The sequence below is a fragment of the Puma concolor genome, chromosome B1 (genome assembly GCF_028749965.1).
Source record: "Puma concolor isolate L17-30 chromosome B1, mPumCon1.1.hap2, whole genome shotgun sequence".
In the NCBI taxonomy this organism is placed as follows: domain Eukaryota; kingdom Metazoa; phylum Chordata; class Mammalia; order Carnivora; family Felidae; genus Puma; species Puma concolor.
Window position 1 is genome coordinate 122,314,320 of NC_141670.1, and position 17,756 is coordinate 122,332,075.

General features: G+C 39.8%; 1 protein-coding gene across 6 annotated transcripts in view; it reads left to right on the forward strand.

Annotated features, from left to right (window-relative positions):
• PPP3CA (protein phosphatase 3 catalytic subunit alpha) overlaps nt 1-17,756 on the forward strand; it is a 329,754-nt gene that overhangs the window by 261,429 nt on the left and 50,569 nt on the right. For all 6 annotated transcript variants that reach the window (XM_086704508.1, XM_086704507.1, XM_086704504.1 and 3 more), the window contains 3 exons: nt 715-854; nt 11,201-11,278; nt 13,739-13,833. In XM_086704508.1, coding sequence (XP_086560634.1) covers nt 715-854; nt 11,201-11,278; nt 13,739-13,833 — 313 coding nt within the window. The remainder of the gene's footprint in view (nt 1-714; nt 855-11,200; nt 11,279-13,738; nt 13,834-17,756) is intronic.

Here is a 17,756-nt window from a genome sequence, read left to right on the forward strand (position 1 = left end):
AGCTTGGAACTGTGAGCTAAAGAACGACCAGCTAAATTTGGGTTTATTTTACTGCTTATCATTCCTCTTGGTTTGTACCCACTAAGATAAACTACAGCTGGCTTGTACTTTAATTTGAAACGTAGATAGCCCCTAATAGTGACTGTCCAGAATGTCATATAACAAGTGGCTGCTCTTAAAATGAAAGCCGTTTGTTCTCAAAGTCATGTTGTGAAATATAAAAACTGTAAGTTTTTCTCCATCCAGCTTTCTAAATCACTGTTTAGTGGAGGCAGTAATAGAGATTTGCCCAAAGGTAAAACAAAATAAAAGCTCCTCCTCAAGAAATGAAACACGAAGTCACATCAACTGGTAGTGACTGAAATACTCAGATCAAATAAGTAAGGAAGAGGGAAAGAAAAAATACAAAGTAAACAAGGAGACAAGAAAAAAGGATCAAAGAGTAGGAACTAAGGAGGAGACAAGAGGGAGATGAAGAGATTAAGGCAGCCAACAGACAGACTCATTAGAAGGAAAGAGGGCAAACTGGAGAGAGATGAAGTGTGGACGGAGGGGGAGGAAGGAAGGCAGGAAAGCCAACAGGAAGAGAGGGAGCGGGCAGTTCACCAAGCACTGTGCTGGGGAGGAAGTCAGGGACCACAAAAACACTTGTATTTTCTGGATTCCAAGCGTCCAAAGATTAGTATTTTGCTCTCTGTCTTCTATTTTTCTTAGTTAGACCGATTCAAAGAACCACCTGCTTATGGACCTATGTGTGATATCCTGTGGTCAGACCCCCTGGAGGATTTTGGAAATGAGAAGACTCAGGAACATTTCACTCACAACACAGTCAGGGGGTGTTCGTACTTCTACAGGTGAGGATGGACGGTTCGCTTTCTGGAGCACATCTGGTTCATAAATGTTCTCATTTATCAGTTCGTTCTCATTTATCAGTCTGATGTGTTTATGATGTTTATATCACTTCTCTAGGAAACGAGGATAAATGAAAGCATCACTTTGCAAGCTTGGTTCAAGTGGATTCTTAGCACTTGTAAAAAAGATAGATAAATAAATAATAAAAAATAAAACAAATAAATAAATAAAACATTTCTGTGAATACACTGATATAATACCTGTGAAGAATAGAAAAGCCATAAAAGAAGCATGTGGTGGGGAGGGGTGCTTGAGTGGCTCAGTTGGTTGAGCATTCGACTCTTGATTTCGGCTCAGGTCATGATCTCAGGGTCATAGGATTGTGCCCCATGTCAGACTCAGCACTGAGCGTGAAGCCTACTTAAGATTCTCTCTCCTCTCTCTCTCTGTCCTCTCCTGGCTCTGGCTATCTCGTGCATTCTTTAAAAAAAAAAAGAAGAAGAAGAAGAAGCATGTGATATCAGGGTGGCGAGGTAGTACAATTTGGTAGAAAATTTGTTCTGTTTCAGAGAGTGTAGAAAAAATTCCAATGCCAGCCTTCATCTTCCTTTCAACAATATAGTCACTTCAAACATTTTTTTACCACTTTTCATAACTTAAATCAGGAAAACAACTTTTAAATCTGTTAATTAAATTATATTGACGTTATTCTTACATTTTCTTAAGTTTATTACACTTCCTGGATAAATTAAAATTAGCAGCTCAGTATATAGGTACCATAGTAAATTTATTTTTAGCACTTTCACAAGCCACTTTGAAAGATTGTTACAATAATTTTTATATTTGCCAGCGTAGGGGGATTTGCCCATTTCCTAACATTTCAGAGCACTTCAGAGAGAAATCGGCAACACAGCTGAGTTTTTGGGTCCTCGCGATTTTCCTGACATTTCACCTCAGTTGTGGCCTCTACATTTGACTCCCCTCAGCTTCACTGGGTTCTCTTAGCATCGGATATACGGTTTATGTGACAGGAGCCAGAGAGACAGGAGAAGGAGGTTACGGAGAAACCGAGAATGTTAAATTCTATAATACACAGTCTTTAACCAAAACAAAACCTACAGACCAAACGTGATGTGCACTGAAGTTTATGCTCAATTCCAGCCGTGGAAGTTAAGCAGATGAGAAGGCTTGTGAGAAAGAACTGAAACATGTCTTCTGTCTGGAGACTAAGCAGACAGCATCCTTCCACATAACATCGATCAGAGTTTGTTCAGCGGTAGAGCATTTTGTTCCACGCCTTAAGTTTTCCTTACGGGGGGGAAAAAGTTTCCTTTTACTCCTCTGTTGAAGTGATTGAGAAGTGAGTTTGTGAACAGAAGGTCTTGTGCACTGTAAAACAGCCTTCACAGAATACTTTTTTGTTATACATATGAAGAAAGAGGTTTGTTCCAAGCTTATTGATAAGAAAGATTACAATTCATTTCTATGATTTGGAAATTTGGGCACCATGTCCAAGGAGTCTATTTTGGGGTGACATGAAGAAGGGTGGTAAATATTTCTGCAAGGCCTAAAGTTCCTTTTTAGGAATTAGTTAATTTGGAAGTGATCTTTTCTTAAATATGATAAAAGTTTTAGTGAAAAAGATAAATATTGTTGAAATATATCAAAGCCAATTTTTCAGTTTTTAAAATCTGGTGTCAAATCCCTAATTACACTGTGAGAATTTAACTGATTTACTTTATACCCCTCATCTGTGCTTCAATAATCCAGTAGCAAGTAAAATCTCAACCTCTTGATTTTAATATCGAGGCGCATTGCATTAATCTTTCTTTCATTCACAGTGTAACATCCTTCCATTGGTTTTCTGAGTCAGCTGTTCAAATAAATCATATTTTAGGTAAAGTTCTGTGCTGGACTTACATAAAGTTACGGTATTTTTGTTTTGTCAGTATAGAAACAGATGTGTTTACATCAGAGATAAAGTCCATCAAACTAGATAATTAGAGGATTATGCATGTTTTCACACTTTTGTTCTCAACAAAATGATTGTGTAAGTCCTCTCATTAGAGAGTTCTGTAATATCTGTAGCCATGACAAATGCTGAATATAAACCCACAGCCTATCGACTCTGGCGAATGGCAAAGCAATCTGGATTCTGTTTCATCTACGGAAGAGAAAAATGACTCTTTCCTTCTCCTAGAGCTTTTTGATTCTTTTGATTCTTTGTTCTTGCCCCTTGGAGGCGGCAAGGCATCTTCTGTGGCCGTGGTTTATAAAGCTGAGCTAGAGGGGCACAAGGGAGTGATCAAATTGGTAGAGACACTTGGTGACAATTTCGCTTGAGTTATTGGCAGTCATTTTGATGGACAACTCCCAGTTTTATTTTACACGTTTGTGTGGAATCTGCCCTGCCACCCTGTCCCTCATCTAACATACTGTCTGGGCCATGATTTAAATGCAATGAAGTTCTACAGAAAAATGCATCAGTAAGAATGCATTCATGCCACCATGAGTTAGAGAAGAGAGACAGTGGGACAGAGGGGGAGGAATCCTCTGCTTTTGCCCAGGTGCCACCATTATGTTTGGAACCTTAGAGTGGAGTTTGCAAACTCAAATGCCTGTAATGTCCAGGCAGGTACCTGTGATCCTTAACAGACCAAGATTTACACCGTAAAAATCCGTGAGGATCCTGACAGGTTGGAGGTAAAAATTTCATCTTCATGTAGACCAAACAAAGCTGTCAGCCAGATTTGGTGCTCAGGTTGGCAGTGTGCACGCCTGCCTTGGATGAATCATGTAAGCTTTGTGTTCTAGGTCTGGCTTGCTTCGAAATGAGTGAGTTCGGTCAGACGTTCTGAAGTTCCTCTAAACTCTGAAACTTAAAGAACATCTTGACAGTCATTTTAAAAGGGTTTTTGAAGCTGCAAATTGCGGCACACTCCAATCACTGCTGGGCTCTTAATCACAGATCAGCAGCCTGTCTTCTCCCCTCACACAGCCCACCTTCTCTTCTTGCTGTTGACATTTGCCAGCCCCTTCCAACTGGAAGTCGTCCGGTTCCTCCTTCTCACATGTCCCGATTCTCCTCCAACTGATCCAGCAGCACCCTGCCTCTTGTGCTGCCCATCTTAGGTCTTCCTCCTGATTCCCACATTTTTTTCTTCATTCTTCCCCTTCCCCACCACCGCCCCCCCCCCCCCCGGAAACTCACATGTTCTCTTACCTTCACCGTAAACTGTAAACTCTGTGGTTTGATTACCAGATCTAGCCCCTTCATCTGTTTATCTTCCTGAGCTGGACCTCTCTATTTCTAGGTGGCTGCTGGAAATTTTTATCTTGGATGTCTCATCCTCACCTTAACTCACCTTGCCTGAAAAGTATTATTATTTACTTCCCCGTGGGAGATTCCTCCTGGTTTCGCTGTTTCTATTAACAGTTCTATTAACAGCCATGCAGACTAACAAAGATCCCTGCTTTTTCTTTCTGCATTGAAATCACCACCAATCAGTCATCACATCTTATTGACCCTTTCTTAAAAATATCACCAGCATGGGGTGCCTGGGTGGCTCAGTCGGTTAAGCTGCCAACTTTGGCTCAGGTCATGATCTCACAGTTTGTGAGTTCGAGCCCTGTGTCAGCCTCTGTGCTGACAGCTCAGAGCCTGGAGCCTGCTTCGGATTCTGTGTCTCCCTCTCTCTCTGGCCCTCCCCCACTCATACTCTGTGCCCTTCTCTCTTCTCAAAAATAAATAAACATTTAAAAAAATAAATTAAAAAAAATTTTCACCAGCTGTAGATCACCCTGTCATCCCTCTTCTCACGCTGAGTTCAAGACTTTCATTTTTAGTTTGTTGAAATCACACCTAAATTTCACAACATCCTTCCCACTCCCTCCCCAAATCATACGGTTTCCCTAATGGGTGTTCTTTTGAGAATTCATTTGATCATTCAATTATTTAACAAACATTAGTTGAGTACCTATTATATATACTTTCTGTGAGGTTTTATAGATACTTAGAGTACCTGCCTTTGAGGGACTGTGCCTTTGAGTGTCAGAGACCTATAAACTATGACAAATAAAATGCAAGGTGAGTAGTGCTGTGAGGAATGTAGAAATTCTCTCTCTCTCTCTCTGTCTCTCTCTCACCGCCCCCCCCCAACACACACATACACACAGTTAGGGGGCCTAGCCCAAAGAGAGGTGGATTGGAGTTTAAGGGACAATGCATCATGAAGGTTTTACAAGACCTGAGTTTTAAAGGATAAATAGGGTATATCCAACCAGTCATTTGGGGAAGCTCTCTGCATGCAGGGAAAGTGGTGTTTATGAAAATATGATGGGGGTGCCAGGATGGCTCAGTGTGTTAAGCCTCTGACTCTTGGTTTCGGCTCAGGTCATGATCTCATGGTTTGTGAGTTCAAGCCCCGAACTGGGCTCTGTGCTGTCAGTGTGGAGCCTGCTTGGGATTCTCTCTCTCTCCCTCTGCCCCTCCCCGCTTTCTCTCTTTCTCTCTCAAAATAAATAAACTTAAAAAGAAGAAAAGAAAATACGATGAAATAGAATGCATCTAGAAAGATGACCATCTGAATGGTCCCATTTTACTGCTCATCCCAAATCACCGTTAGCTTCTTCAGGATACACTAAAGCTGAATATTCATATGACTCAACTATTCTACTTTTGTTTTTATATCCACTGGAAATGTTTACACATGTGCACCCCAAAGATTGTTCACAGCAGCAGTATTCATAATAGCTAAGAAATGGAAGCCACCCAAATGTCTATTTAATAGAATGAATAATAAATTGTAGTGTATCTCCACACCTAAGACAGCAAATGAGAATGAGTTAACCAAAGCTGCCCATAATGACGGGGTGAGTGCCACAAGGATGCCAGCAAAAGAAGCCACATACTAGAGTGCATCCTAATGACAACATCGAAGTAAGAGGTGAACATTACCGAAAGCTAATCAATAATGTTCAAAGCCGGGGTGGCAATCACCCTTGGTGAGGAGATAATAGTGATTCGAAGGAGATACGAAGAGTGGCTGGGTTCCAGGTAATGTTCTGTGCCTCGGCCCGAGTGCTAGTTACGATGGGAAGATCATCAGTTTGTAATCTTCTGATTTGGGCAGTTTTCTGTATAAATGTTAAGCTTCGATAAAATGTTTGCCTTGAATAAAAACTTCTCACTGCTTCCGAGGCCGCCCACAGCCAGGCGCAAGTGAGGACTCAGGCTCTGGGGAAACTGTGGCAGGGAGAGTCGGAGCCCTTCCAGACTTGATACCTAGTGGGTAAATGAGATGACTTGAAGAACCCTGGGGGAAAAGAAACAAAACAAAACAAAGACGTGGCAAGTCCTAGGGAAAGATAAGCCTGACAGCATCTCGGCTGATGCGGACAGCAGGACACCCCGGGGCTAAGGCCCCCCAGAAGCAGAGGAGGAACTTGGCGGTTGGGCAGAGTTCTCCCTTACTACTGGCCTGAGAGAGGGGAAGGATGCCAAGGAGGCAGGGAGAGGCTTTCTCCCAGTCCCTTAGCAAAGGGTTGCAGGCTGAGTGCCTCTGCTTTGCTGAACCTGATGAGGGAAAGACACCCTTTACCTCTCTCACCTGCAAGTGAATGTGAGCTCCGAGAAGCTGACAGGTTGCTGCTTAAATTTAGGATATAAAGACAAATTTAAAAATAATATCTGTCTTTTAAGGCGTTTACTATTACTGAATTAAACGTAATTGACACCACAACATGACGAATGCTGTCTTAGACAAATACGCTCCGGGACCATGGGAGATGCAGCAGTTCTGTGCACACCTCAGGATGAGCTGGGTTTGAGGGGACGGTTCACCCGTGATAATTCAGTGAGGGCTTGGCAGAAGAGTGGGCTTTTCCAGAAGTTAAAAATACTTAAGGAAAGTATAAATGAAGACATAAAAGCATAAAAAAGCCTTTTGATAATGTCCGCTGGTAGGGGCGCCTGGGTGGCTCAGTCGATTAAGTGTCGACTTTTGATTTGGGCTCGGGTCATGATCTCACGGGTTCGTGGGTTCGAGCCCCGCATCGGGCTCTGCAGAGAGTGCAGAGCCTGCTTGGGATTCTCTCTCTCTCTGCACCTCCCCCACTCGTGTTCTCACTCTCTTTCTCTCTCAAAATAAATAAATATTTAATAAATAATAATAATGTCCTCTGTCTATATCTTAAAGAGATAAATGCAGAAGGTTTAACTCAAGATCTAAAATATAGCTTAATATAGGAAGGAACAAAAATAAGAGAATAAACAGACTGAGTCTAATAATGGCTATTCTCTCTAATGGCAAAACAGCTTTTCTACCATTTCTCACGTTTGTCTTTTCTACCTTCTTTACCTTTGCTCCTGCTCAGTCTGTGTCTGCCCCTCTCCCTTTCTAACCCCTTTCCTATCCAGTATTCCCCAGACGTCATTGCTTTTAAGAATTGACACAAGTCACAACTAATAAATTTAACACTGTAAAAGAAAAAATTCAATGGATTAAATTTCAAGATCTAATTGGCTTTCTGAAATGATTCATGAACCAGGCAGCACCCCTCCTAGCAAGTAGAGGGGTTCTGAGGGGCTGTACAAAAAATGGAAGGTTTTTATAGGAAGGAGGGCGGGGCAAGGAGTTAATAGCAAAAGAAAAGAAAGTCTTGTTTCAGGCCAGTCACTTTCCCTTCCGGGAGGGGCAGGGGATCTTATGACCATTACCTCATCGTCTTTTGGTTGAGGCAGAGGACCCAGATTACCTCACTGGTGCCCCTCAGAAAATTCCTGACTGACCAGTTAAGATTTACACTTTTGGGGGAGGTTGAAACTTCCCTTAGGTTAGGTACTAAGCCCCAATTTGGTGACTTGGCCTAAGCAATGCCGTTTTAGGCCTGTAGCTTGCTTTTTCACAACAGCTACCATTAGAATCGAGGGTTGCTGACTCACCATTCCATGCTGCATTCTGTCTTCCACACCATGGTGGTGGAGAGAAAGTTAAGAGTTGTTACGTGTCTACCACTCTCAGTCCAGGCCCTGGACTAGGGAATTTACATATATTGCTAACTCATTTAGTCTTTATCTTAAGTTTGTGGTATAAATGCTACCGTCTGCATTTTTACAAATGAGGTAATTCAGGCTCAAAGAGGTTCAGCAATTTTCCAGAGTCTACACAAGAAATTGGAATAAAAACCCAGACCTAAGGATTCCCACTATTCCATGGAAATTTCCACCTCCTTTTCTACTCGGAGAAATGTATTCTCTAGCGCTTAAGGAATAATCATGTTCCAAGTGGGGGGAAAAAAAAATTTCAGAGAGTGCAACTTCTTCCCCAAACACAGCAGTGCATGCCGGTAAATGGATATCACAAAGCTGAAAGAATCACTACCCTTCCCAGATCGTTGCATTAAGTCTTATTTCAAGACATGTCCAGGACACTGGGTTTGATGAAACCATACAAGCGTTGCCTGACAAGGGTGCCCCCTGGAGGGCTGTGAGTGGGACTGAGATGCAGCCAGCCCCCTGCTAAAAACAAGGCATGGGCCCTTGCTTGGGCTGACCAGCCTGGGGCAGAAGGGGCTCTTCTTGTTGGGCACAAAACACAGAAGCATCACCTCATTAATGCAAACAAAACCCCAAAAGATCTAACATGAGATAGATATTTTTGAAAAAAATCTCCCCAGCCCCCTGTGCTTGCTTTCTTGTTTCATAATATCAATGCATGCTTTACTTTCCTGCCTAGATAATAAATACCCTCAAGACAGAAACCACACCTTACACTTACCGTAGCACCTCTCCTGGTGCCTAACACAGGGATTAGGGATTGTTGCATCCAACAAATGGAACATGTCACCAGTGAATCTTTGACATTACCATTCTTAACATGTATCTTCTTTAGTTCTTTTTAGCTGGAATGCTTTTTTTAATCATCCTTTCCATTAAAAAGCACAAAAATATTGTGAAGTTTTGTGGTTTTTTCGCCACCTAATATCACTGAAGACTTTCATGTATCCCAGGCAGACAGTTGACCAATAATGGGAATCTCGATAGCCAAATATTTTCTAAGTTTATTTAGAAAAATGTTTGTAATTCTTCGAGAGTTTGAATATTTGATTATATATGCCTTTAAACTTCCAGAGATTTTCTTCAAAATGAGTTCCTTCCAAGTAATAATACAAGTGTTCCTCAGTTAATGCTATTAACCTAGCAGATTGCTGCAAGGTTAATTTTGTTTTCTTCAGATTACCGTTAAAAATCAGATATCTATTTCCATGGGGGAAAACTTAAACACATAAAGGTATAAAACTTAGCATGAAGAAAATATATTAAAATGGTGCTTTCATAGGACTAGTGTGGGTTCTAACAAAAGGAAAAAATAAATTTAAAAAGTGCTGCCAAGCCATTTGTCCAAGGACAAAACATGACAGACGTAGACAAACACCCTCTGTCTTACAGTGGTACAACAAGGCAATAAACTATATATCTAAAGAAATATTTCAAGGGCACAAGAAAAAAAAAAAAACGGCTGAAAGAGATAGGGAAGGGACATTTATTGAGTGCCACCCTACTCTGTCTTCCCTTGGCTGGGCACTTTATGGCTAAATATGTACAAACATATGTGCTATTCTTTAAAGACCCAGCAATGTCTCAGCAGTTAGGGTTTCTTTTGTTGACACACACTGATCTGGAAAGGTCGTATACTTACCTTCTCCTAAGATAGAACAAAAGTCTTTGGAGACACAGGTCAACTCGACCTAGATATGATACAGACACATTTCCCTGTGGACACTCTGGGCCATCTTCTCCAGTTTGTAGGTTACCATGTAACCCATGGCTACATTTACATTCATTTACTGAGCTGACCTGGGACAGCTAGGAAGTTGTCTTTTTCTCTCCTTAGCAAATGCTAAAATATTCTAGAACACACATACATATGCTCACAAATGCACATAAATGTGTGCACATGCACAGACTATTTTTTTTATTTTTTTAATGTTTTGTTTATTATTATTTTTTTTTATTTTTGAGAGAAAGAGACACAGAGCATGAACAGGGGAGGGGCAGAGAGGGAGGGAGACACAGAATCTGAAGCAGCTCCAGGCTCTGAGCTGTCAGCACAGAGCCCAACGCAGGGCTCAAACTCACGGACCAAGAGATCATGACCTAAGCCGATGTCGGACGCTTAACTGACTAAGCCACCCAGGCGCCTCATGACTATTTTTGATTTCAGATCCCAGTTTTGCAAAGAACTGAATCCTTTTAATAATCAGCATCTCTTCAGTGGTATGCCAGATTAATGGTATTTCTTTTCTTTTTGAGCAGGGAATTCTTACAAAATATTTAATATAGAAACTATTTGTATCTTCTCTTTATAGTAAATTATTTGAGTGACATGTACTATTTAGTATCTCTTCAAAGTGCTACCTTTGTAATTGCTGAATTGTTTCTTACAGTACGTGTAGTTTAAGTTCTAGTGGGCATCCACAGTTTGTTTATATTAAAATGAGCATTGGTTTGCTGTCTCTGTATTTGAAATTTCTAAAATTTATTCATTTTTATGACATTCATTTATCTCATTAAAAATTCTTGGAGACAAAGTGATTGCAAAGAGTTTTACAGGTTTAGTTTGTAATTCGCATTGCATTTTTAATAATGTTCTCATCTTTGGTTTAGAGATTTCCTTAACAGACAAAATCATCTTGATTATATATTTAATGCTTTTATTAAGTCAATATAAAGAATAAGTCTTAAGATACGGTTCTGTTGATCGTATTTAAAGTACACAGTTTAAAACCTGTGAATTCCTTAATCGTGTTTAGATTTTGAAGGATATATCAATTAATGTACTCATAAGTAAGTTGATAGCTCGGTTTCCAGAAGACTTAGTCTCTCCTACTCCCTCACTCCGTCTCTCTGTAGAGTACTCAGGCACTCACGTGCATCCAAATACAAATGGTGCTGTATTTGAGAACATGGAGGTGTATGTTTTAAATTCTATTCTCATGTTATCTTGATGCTCCTGTTCACCTGTGTTTAAACGTAGACTTGATACTGGTTTTCTCTATGAGTGGGCATTTTTCTAGTGTTGTTATATAATGGCCTGCATTCTTTGTCCTGTTCACACATCTCCAGTCCTTTCTGATTATGTAAAAAAGTACAGCTGCAGGTGTTTTTCTGCCACGGGGCGGGGGGTGGGGGGGGCCTGTCCTGAGAGCCAAGAGGCTTGTTTCATGAATGATGTATGTCTGATTACGCTTGATCAAATCACATAGATCGGGATGTTACAGATACATGTGCTACACTTGATGATTTCGTAACAGATGCTTCTTTCTCTTTTCTTTTTGTCTCTGGCAGCTACCCGGCTGTATGTGAATTCTTACAGCACAATAACCTGTTGTCTATACTCCGAGCCCATGAAGCCCAAGATGCAGGGTGAGCAGTTTTGTGGGTTTACGGAAACTATGTGTTGTTCCTGGGTCCCAGCTTCCTCACTTTGTTCAGGTTTGGAGGGTCCCTTTTGGTAGGCTCTCTCCCTGAAGCACTTAGATCTTAACATTGTCTTCTGATGACAGAGATAGGGCAGGATCCTGGGGAATGAGTTGTAAATGTGTTGTAAGGTCTTCTTTAAAGCGCCTCCGTTTTTAGCCTGAACAGGTAAAATTTTCAGCTGGCTTTCTTAAGCCCTTGTAAGGGTCCCTCTGATTTCCTTCCATTCCTGCTCTTCCCACGGTCCAGTCAGTGAGTAAATTACCAGCAACTTTTCAGCCTTGGTTGGCAGTGTGAATGAGAATTACACGTAAATATTTAACAGATATTGCACAGTGTACTCTTGTTTAAAGAATATCATTCCTGACCCTTGTGAAGTTTTAAAGGACAAAAGCAGAGGCATTTAAATGAGGGAGAAAGTCCTATATTCTAACTAATAAATGTATAACATGATTTTATAATAGTGAATTTTAAAATTTAGGGTCCAGGTTTCATATAATTATTAGTATAATTGGTAGACCAATGATAAGGGCTTAGAAAAGTAAGAAACATCAGATACTCAGTTTGATAGTGCATTGAATCTGCACTCGGGAGCAAAAGGCATAATGAAAAGCATTTGATGTCCAGTACCCTTCTCAGTAGGTTCCACTGAAAGGTGTTGTTTGCCTTCAAATGCTTAAACTCATTCCTTCGTATTCTGAATTCTTTGGAAGAGAGGACTGCTTAGTATTATACTCTGTGTGCCGAAATCAGGAGTAGAGATGCCCACATCCTGAAGTAAGCCCATGTCCGATGATCCCCCATCAAGGCAGATCCCAGGCTCCTTTCAAAGTTAGCTTTTTTCAGGCAATAATCAACAGGGATGAACTGACCCAACAGCTTAGTATTGGATCCAGTACTATCATGTCATAGCTGACCTTCGACATAACCTAATGATATGCCTAACCAATGGGGTCCTCAAATAAGTTCTTTTTTTTTTTTTTTTTTTTAACTTTTCAAGGCAGTGGTGTCACCATGCTCTTTTGGCTGGCTATCCCAACTGAGCATTTTAGGCAGCTTTATATTAATCCCACTACAGACCAGAAATCATCTGCTTATTTGAAAATATTTTAAAATAATGCATCAGTTAAAATCAATTAGTATATTTGTTCAGAATGGGCATTTGATTGATTTATTGGGGGTAAATTGCGATTATGTCATTTAGTTTCTTTGTTTTTATTTGTTATCAAGTAGGCCTAGCCAGTCATGATTTATAACGTCAAAGTACTAAGATTGAGGGTGTTGTTATCTTTCACATTTTGACTTTTTTTCCTCCAGCAAAGTTCAGTTGGATATGCAGAATAAATACTTCTAGAACATTTCAAAAGACTTTTAAGAAGATATTTTCTTCTAGGAAAAGTTGTATCAAAATATTTTTAAAATTATAATTTTTATGGTGGTTATTTATCTATCTAAAGGTACTATTTGAGGCACCTTTAGAACCCAATTAGAGTAGGCATGGTTATTCTGCCATAAATAACTGGCTCAGAATACCCAAGGAGTGATAACATTTTGTTTTGTGCTTTATAAGAATTTTTCTAAACTGATATTACTAAAATCTGTTACGTAGAAGTTGTGACATGTGCTTTCACCTCAATGGAAAAGAGCCAGAATTTCCTGTAATGTTTTTGATTATTTGAGGACTAAAATCCTATTTTTGTCTAAGTAGAAGAAAAGTAACTGGATTGTTGGTTTATTTCCAAAGATCTTGCAGATGTTCTGTTTCATTACTGATTGATTAAATATTACCCTGCTGAGACAATAATCTTTGACCTGCAGATCTCAGAAGAGATTGGTAATAAAGAGAGTTCTAAAATAGAAACAACTTTCAATATGTAAAACCCATAGATTTAACCATTCTTTGAAAAGCAAATCACTTAGTCAAGACCATAACAGAATATTGCATAGGTATTGCACAGAATATTATATGGATAACTAGAATAATCAGCCTGGTTTTTAGTGGTAAAGATTTATATATTGCTCTGCTTATGTAGTGTTAGGTCAAAAATATGGCAAACTTCTCAAAAACATTGTAGGTGCAGGATATCTTCATGTGAAAGGTAACCTTTGTCATCTCTGTTGAACGCATGGAAATGAATTATGATTTTTCATTGAATTCCACTCTTCCCCTAAGTCCGTTAAACTCAGGAACGGCCTACTCAGAAACTGTACATGTTTCATTGTCAACCTTGAGATGAATTAATGTCTGCGTAAAACAGACTTTAGAGAGAAAATTTTGTTTAATGTTATGTAATTGAGTTCTCTTGGAGTGATAAAACATAACTTTAGTTTTCTTTTTCTAAGGCTATAATTTGATATCATTTTTTTCATAATAGCCTTGTTTAAAATCATATTTGTTGTTTTTAGGTATCGCATGTACAGGAAAAGCCAAACGACAGGCTTCCCTTCTCTAATTACAATTTTTTCAGCACCAAATTACTTAGATGTGTACAATAACAAAGGTAAGTGGTTTTAGAGCCTTCTTGCGCTCTTACATACTATGTGCAATAATTCATAAGGTGTTTTATTTGGGTTTGGTTTTAATGAATGTTAGCCATTCTTTTTCCCCTTGCTTTTTCATTTATTGTTGGATGCAAATCTTGTGATTATCTTCAGAGTTACAGATTCAGTTGATCTGGATGTGGAGCCCAGGCAGTGTTAGTTTTTAACTATTCTCCAGGAGATTCTAATGTATAGCAGGGTCTATAGTAAACTGGTCTAGTAGATTTGGGTTTTAAAAGAAATAATTGAAAGCAATCCAAAATCATGCTTCTTAAAAAGGATGTAGATTTAAATGAGAATAGTGTGATTGTGCATGTAAGGGATCAAGAACAATAAGCGGAAGAATCTATAGTTTGAAATTCAAACTCAAATTGCATTTATTGAATACCTACCACGAGTTAGATACTGTGCTTGGCAAGTGCATATTCATTTATTTTTTAAAAAATGAATGAAACTTAAAAGTAAATATCATTAGCCCCACCCCCTTTTAATATGAAGTGTATCTGTTGCTAAATTACCTTGCCCCAGGTCACTCAATTAGGTAGTGATGAACTGGAGTCAAACCTGTATCTTCTGGTTTAGCATCCTGTACTTCCTCTGTGAAATTCCATACCTAAAAGAGGCCAGGAAACAAGAGGGTATTATTTACTGACTATAGGAAAGAGAGGAGGAGCAAGGGACACATTATCTTTTTTTTATCAAGGTAATTTCTTGATTCAGAAATGACAGGAAGTGGTATAGGTGTGACAGAATGGGTGATAACATATGAAAGAGCCATTAACTATAGTTGGCATTGGTCTACATAATATTTATGCAGCATATCTGAGTGTGGCTTTCTGAGATCCTTGCCTCTCCCCACATACACACACATCTGTGCTGTCCTATAGATGGAGCACATGACTCTCCAACCCCTGCCTCCACCCTAATAGCCCAGAGAGGCATGCCTTCTGGGTGGGATGGCCACACCACAGTCTCTTACCCTGCCATTTTTAACTGTGGTGGGCCCTCCTCTGTGGCCACAGAGAGAAGTTATCAGAAGGCACAGTGAAGTTTCTGTCACAACCATGGATGGCAGGGGGCAACAGAGAGTTGCCCCCTCTTTCCTAGTTGCCTAATTTCTAGAAAAGAGGAGCTGTCCTTAGTACTCTGTGGCAAGAAGTGTACAAAGTAAAACAAAATATGCTCTAGATGTGCCAAGTGCTTATAAGCCAGTTGACAGAGTAAGACATGTGGGTGACTGAATAAAAATACAAGACATGGTGTCATTAAGTAAAACTAAGAGAGTTGAACACGAAGTACATTCGACAAGAATGATTTTCTAGAATGGTCAGAGAAGGACTTGTTTAAGGCAAAATGTGACCTGGGCATTAAAGAATGGCTCACATTTGATTGGAAAAAGGAAAAAATGATAATAAAGTCAAGACCAGTGTTTTTGAAACTTTTATTTTTAAGCAGCACTTTTTTTTTTTTTTTTTTTTTTTTTTGCCAGACAAAATCTTAGTCTTAAAGTCTTCTGTATAAGACCAGTAAGAATTCATTCCCTTGGATTGGATGTGGGTTCTCATACCAGATAATTTCCCTGTGGTACCTGCAAGGAATGCAAGACCTCCATAGGTCATGTTGCATGTCCCACCATGATCCTGTTAATTCCTTCTTTTAAAAATGTTTTAATGTTCATTTATTTTTGAGACAGAGATAGAGAGCATGAACAGGGGAGGGTCAGAGAGAGGAAGACACAGAATCTGAAGCAGGCTCCAGGCTCTGAGCCGTCAGCACAGAGCCCGACGCGGGGCTCGAACTCACGGAGTGCGAGATCATGACCTGAGCCAAAGTCGGACGCACAACCGACTGAGCCACCCAGGCGCCCCAATCCTATTAATTCCTAAAAGTATACACAATATGAACACTTAGGTTGTTTTTTTTTTTTTTATGGCATTAAAACAATTTTTTTTTCTATTTCACCTGGTGAAAGGAGCACCCAAACAAGCAATTTTCTTGACAGAGACCAATTACTAAATAGCACAGATGATACTTACAAGTTTTTTTTTAAGAATTGACAAAGAGTTAAAACAGTAAAAAAAAAAAAAAAAGAGGAAGAAGACTGGGATTTTGCTCCATATAAAACTGACTTAGACTTTTTCTACTCATCAAAATGTTGGGTATCAGTTTTGCTTGAGACCAATGGCAATTTCTCCCACAGGGTATACATTGCTTCTTTGTCAAGTGTTCTGATTTAACAAGTAGAACTTAATGGGGTGGCTGGATGGCTCAGTCGGTTTAGCTTCCGACTTCAGCTCAGGTCACAATCTCACCACTACTGGGTTCAAGCCCGGAGTCAGGCTCTGTGCTGACAGCTCAGAGCCTGGAGCCTGCTTCAGATTCTAAGTCTCCCTCTCTCTCTGCCGCTCCCCTGCTCACACTCTCCCTCTCTCAAAAATAAACATTAAAAAAAAAAAAAAAAATAGACATCAGTGAGTTGCTATCTTTGAGGTTTTGTATTGCTTTCACTGTTTTCTTGTGTTTAGGGTAGATCACATTCTCTTAGGAAGGGGAGAGAAGCATTTCATTTTGGGAACCTTTTCATAAAAAATTCTTCTGAGAGAAAAAGATAAACTGATAGGAAGAAAAAAGATACATTCTTCAGTTTGAGCATAATTTCAAAAGACTTTTGTGTAAAATCTCTGAAGCACTTTAAAGCTATTATGCTAACACTGTGTACAGTATGTGGAGTAGGAATCAGTTATTCACAGCTGAAGTAAGGATTACTGGATTTGAATAAAATAAATGGTAATGAGAATTTTATAAGGAGGTGCAAGAAAACTGGGTTGAAAGCACCTTCAAAAACATAATCAATGGACAGAGAGTGACGAATCCCTAAATTAATCATTTGATTCTTAGAAGCAGATGTGGCCGGGGGGGGGGGGACTCCTGGGTGGTGAAGTGGGTTAAGCCTGACTTCAGCTCAGGTGATGATCTCGCGGTTTGTGGGTTCCAGCCCCGCGTCTGGTCCGACTCTGTGCTGACAGCTCAGAGCCTGGAGCCTGCTTCAGATTCCGTGTCTCCCTCTCTGTCTGTTCCTCCCCCGCTTGCGCTCTGTCTCTCTCTCAAAAATAAATAAAGATTAAAAAAAAAAAAATTGAAAAAAGAAAAAAGAAAAACCAGATGACCAGAAAATGTTCTGGGTTATAACCCAATAGTTACAGTATGATTTGATTTTTAAGCGCCTACAGATTAAAGGCAGCAGGAATGTTCTTTGGCAAAATGAAGTGATGGGGAAAAGAGTTTCACTCTGCCATCTTAACACCTGTAATAGATGCACGATCAGCTTCATGTTTAAATGTCTGTTAGCTCCGATTAGAAGTTCGTACTTGCCTACAAGAAAAGCAGCTTTCCGCAAGAGATGAGGACCGTAAATGGCCCATCCACCCGTTGGGGTAACCCACACGAATTCATGCGGTTCTTATCCTTTCCGGTCTGCATAACACAGGGAACAACTCCCCTGGCCTCTCTTTCCTCACTCTGACAACTCCTGCTTACTCTTGTAACATGCCAGGGCAGAAGATGTAGATTTGAATCATAGCTCTGCTATTAAACAGCTAGCTCATTTACATTTATTGATATGCAGTGACATCTCTGCAAAACGAGAAAAAAATTTCTTTTGTGAATAATAGATGAAATTACTCTGAAACAAAATGCTGCGAGGTATTAAGATATTATCATCATTGAATATTTTATGTTGCTATCATTATGCCACCTGTCAGTGGCTTCAGGGAAACTGACAGATGATACAGTCCTCCTCAGCCTCTTACTTATAGTTTCACTTTATGGCTCCATCTACCTTAATACCCATCTCTCTGCTTCTCTTTGGGTGAACCCTTTACTT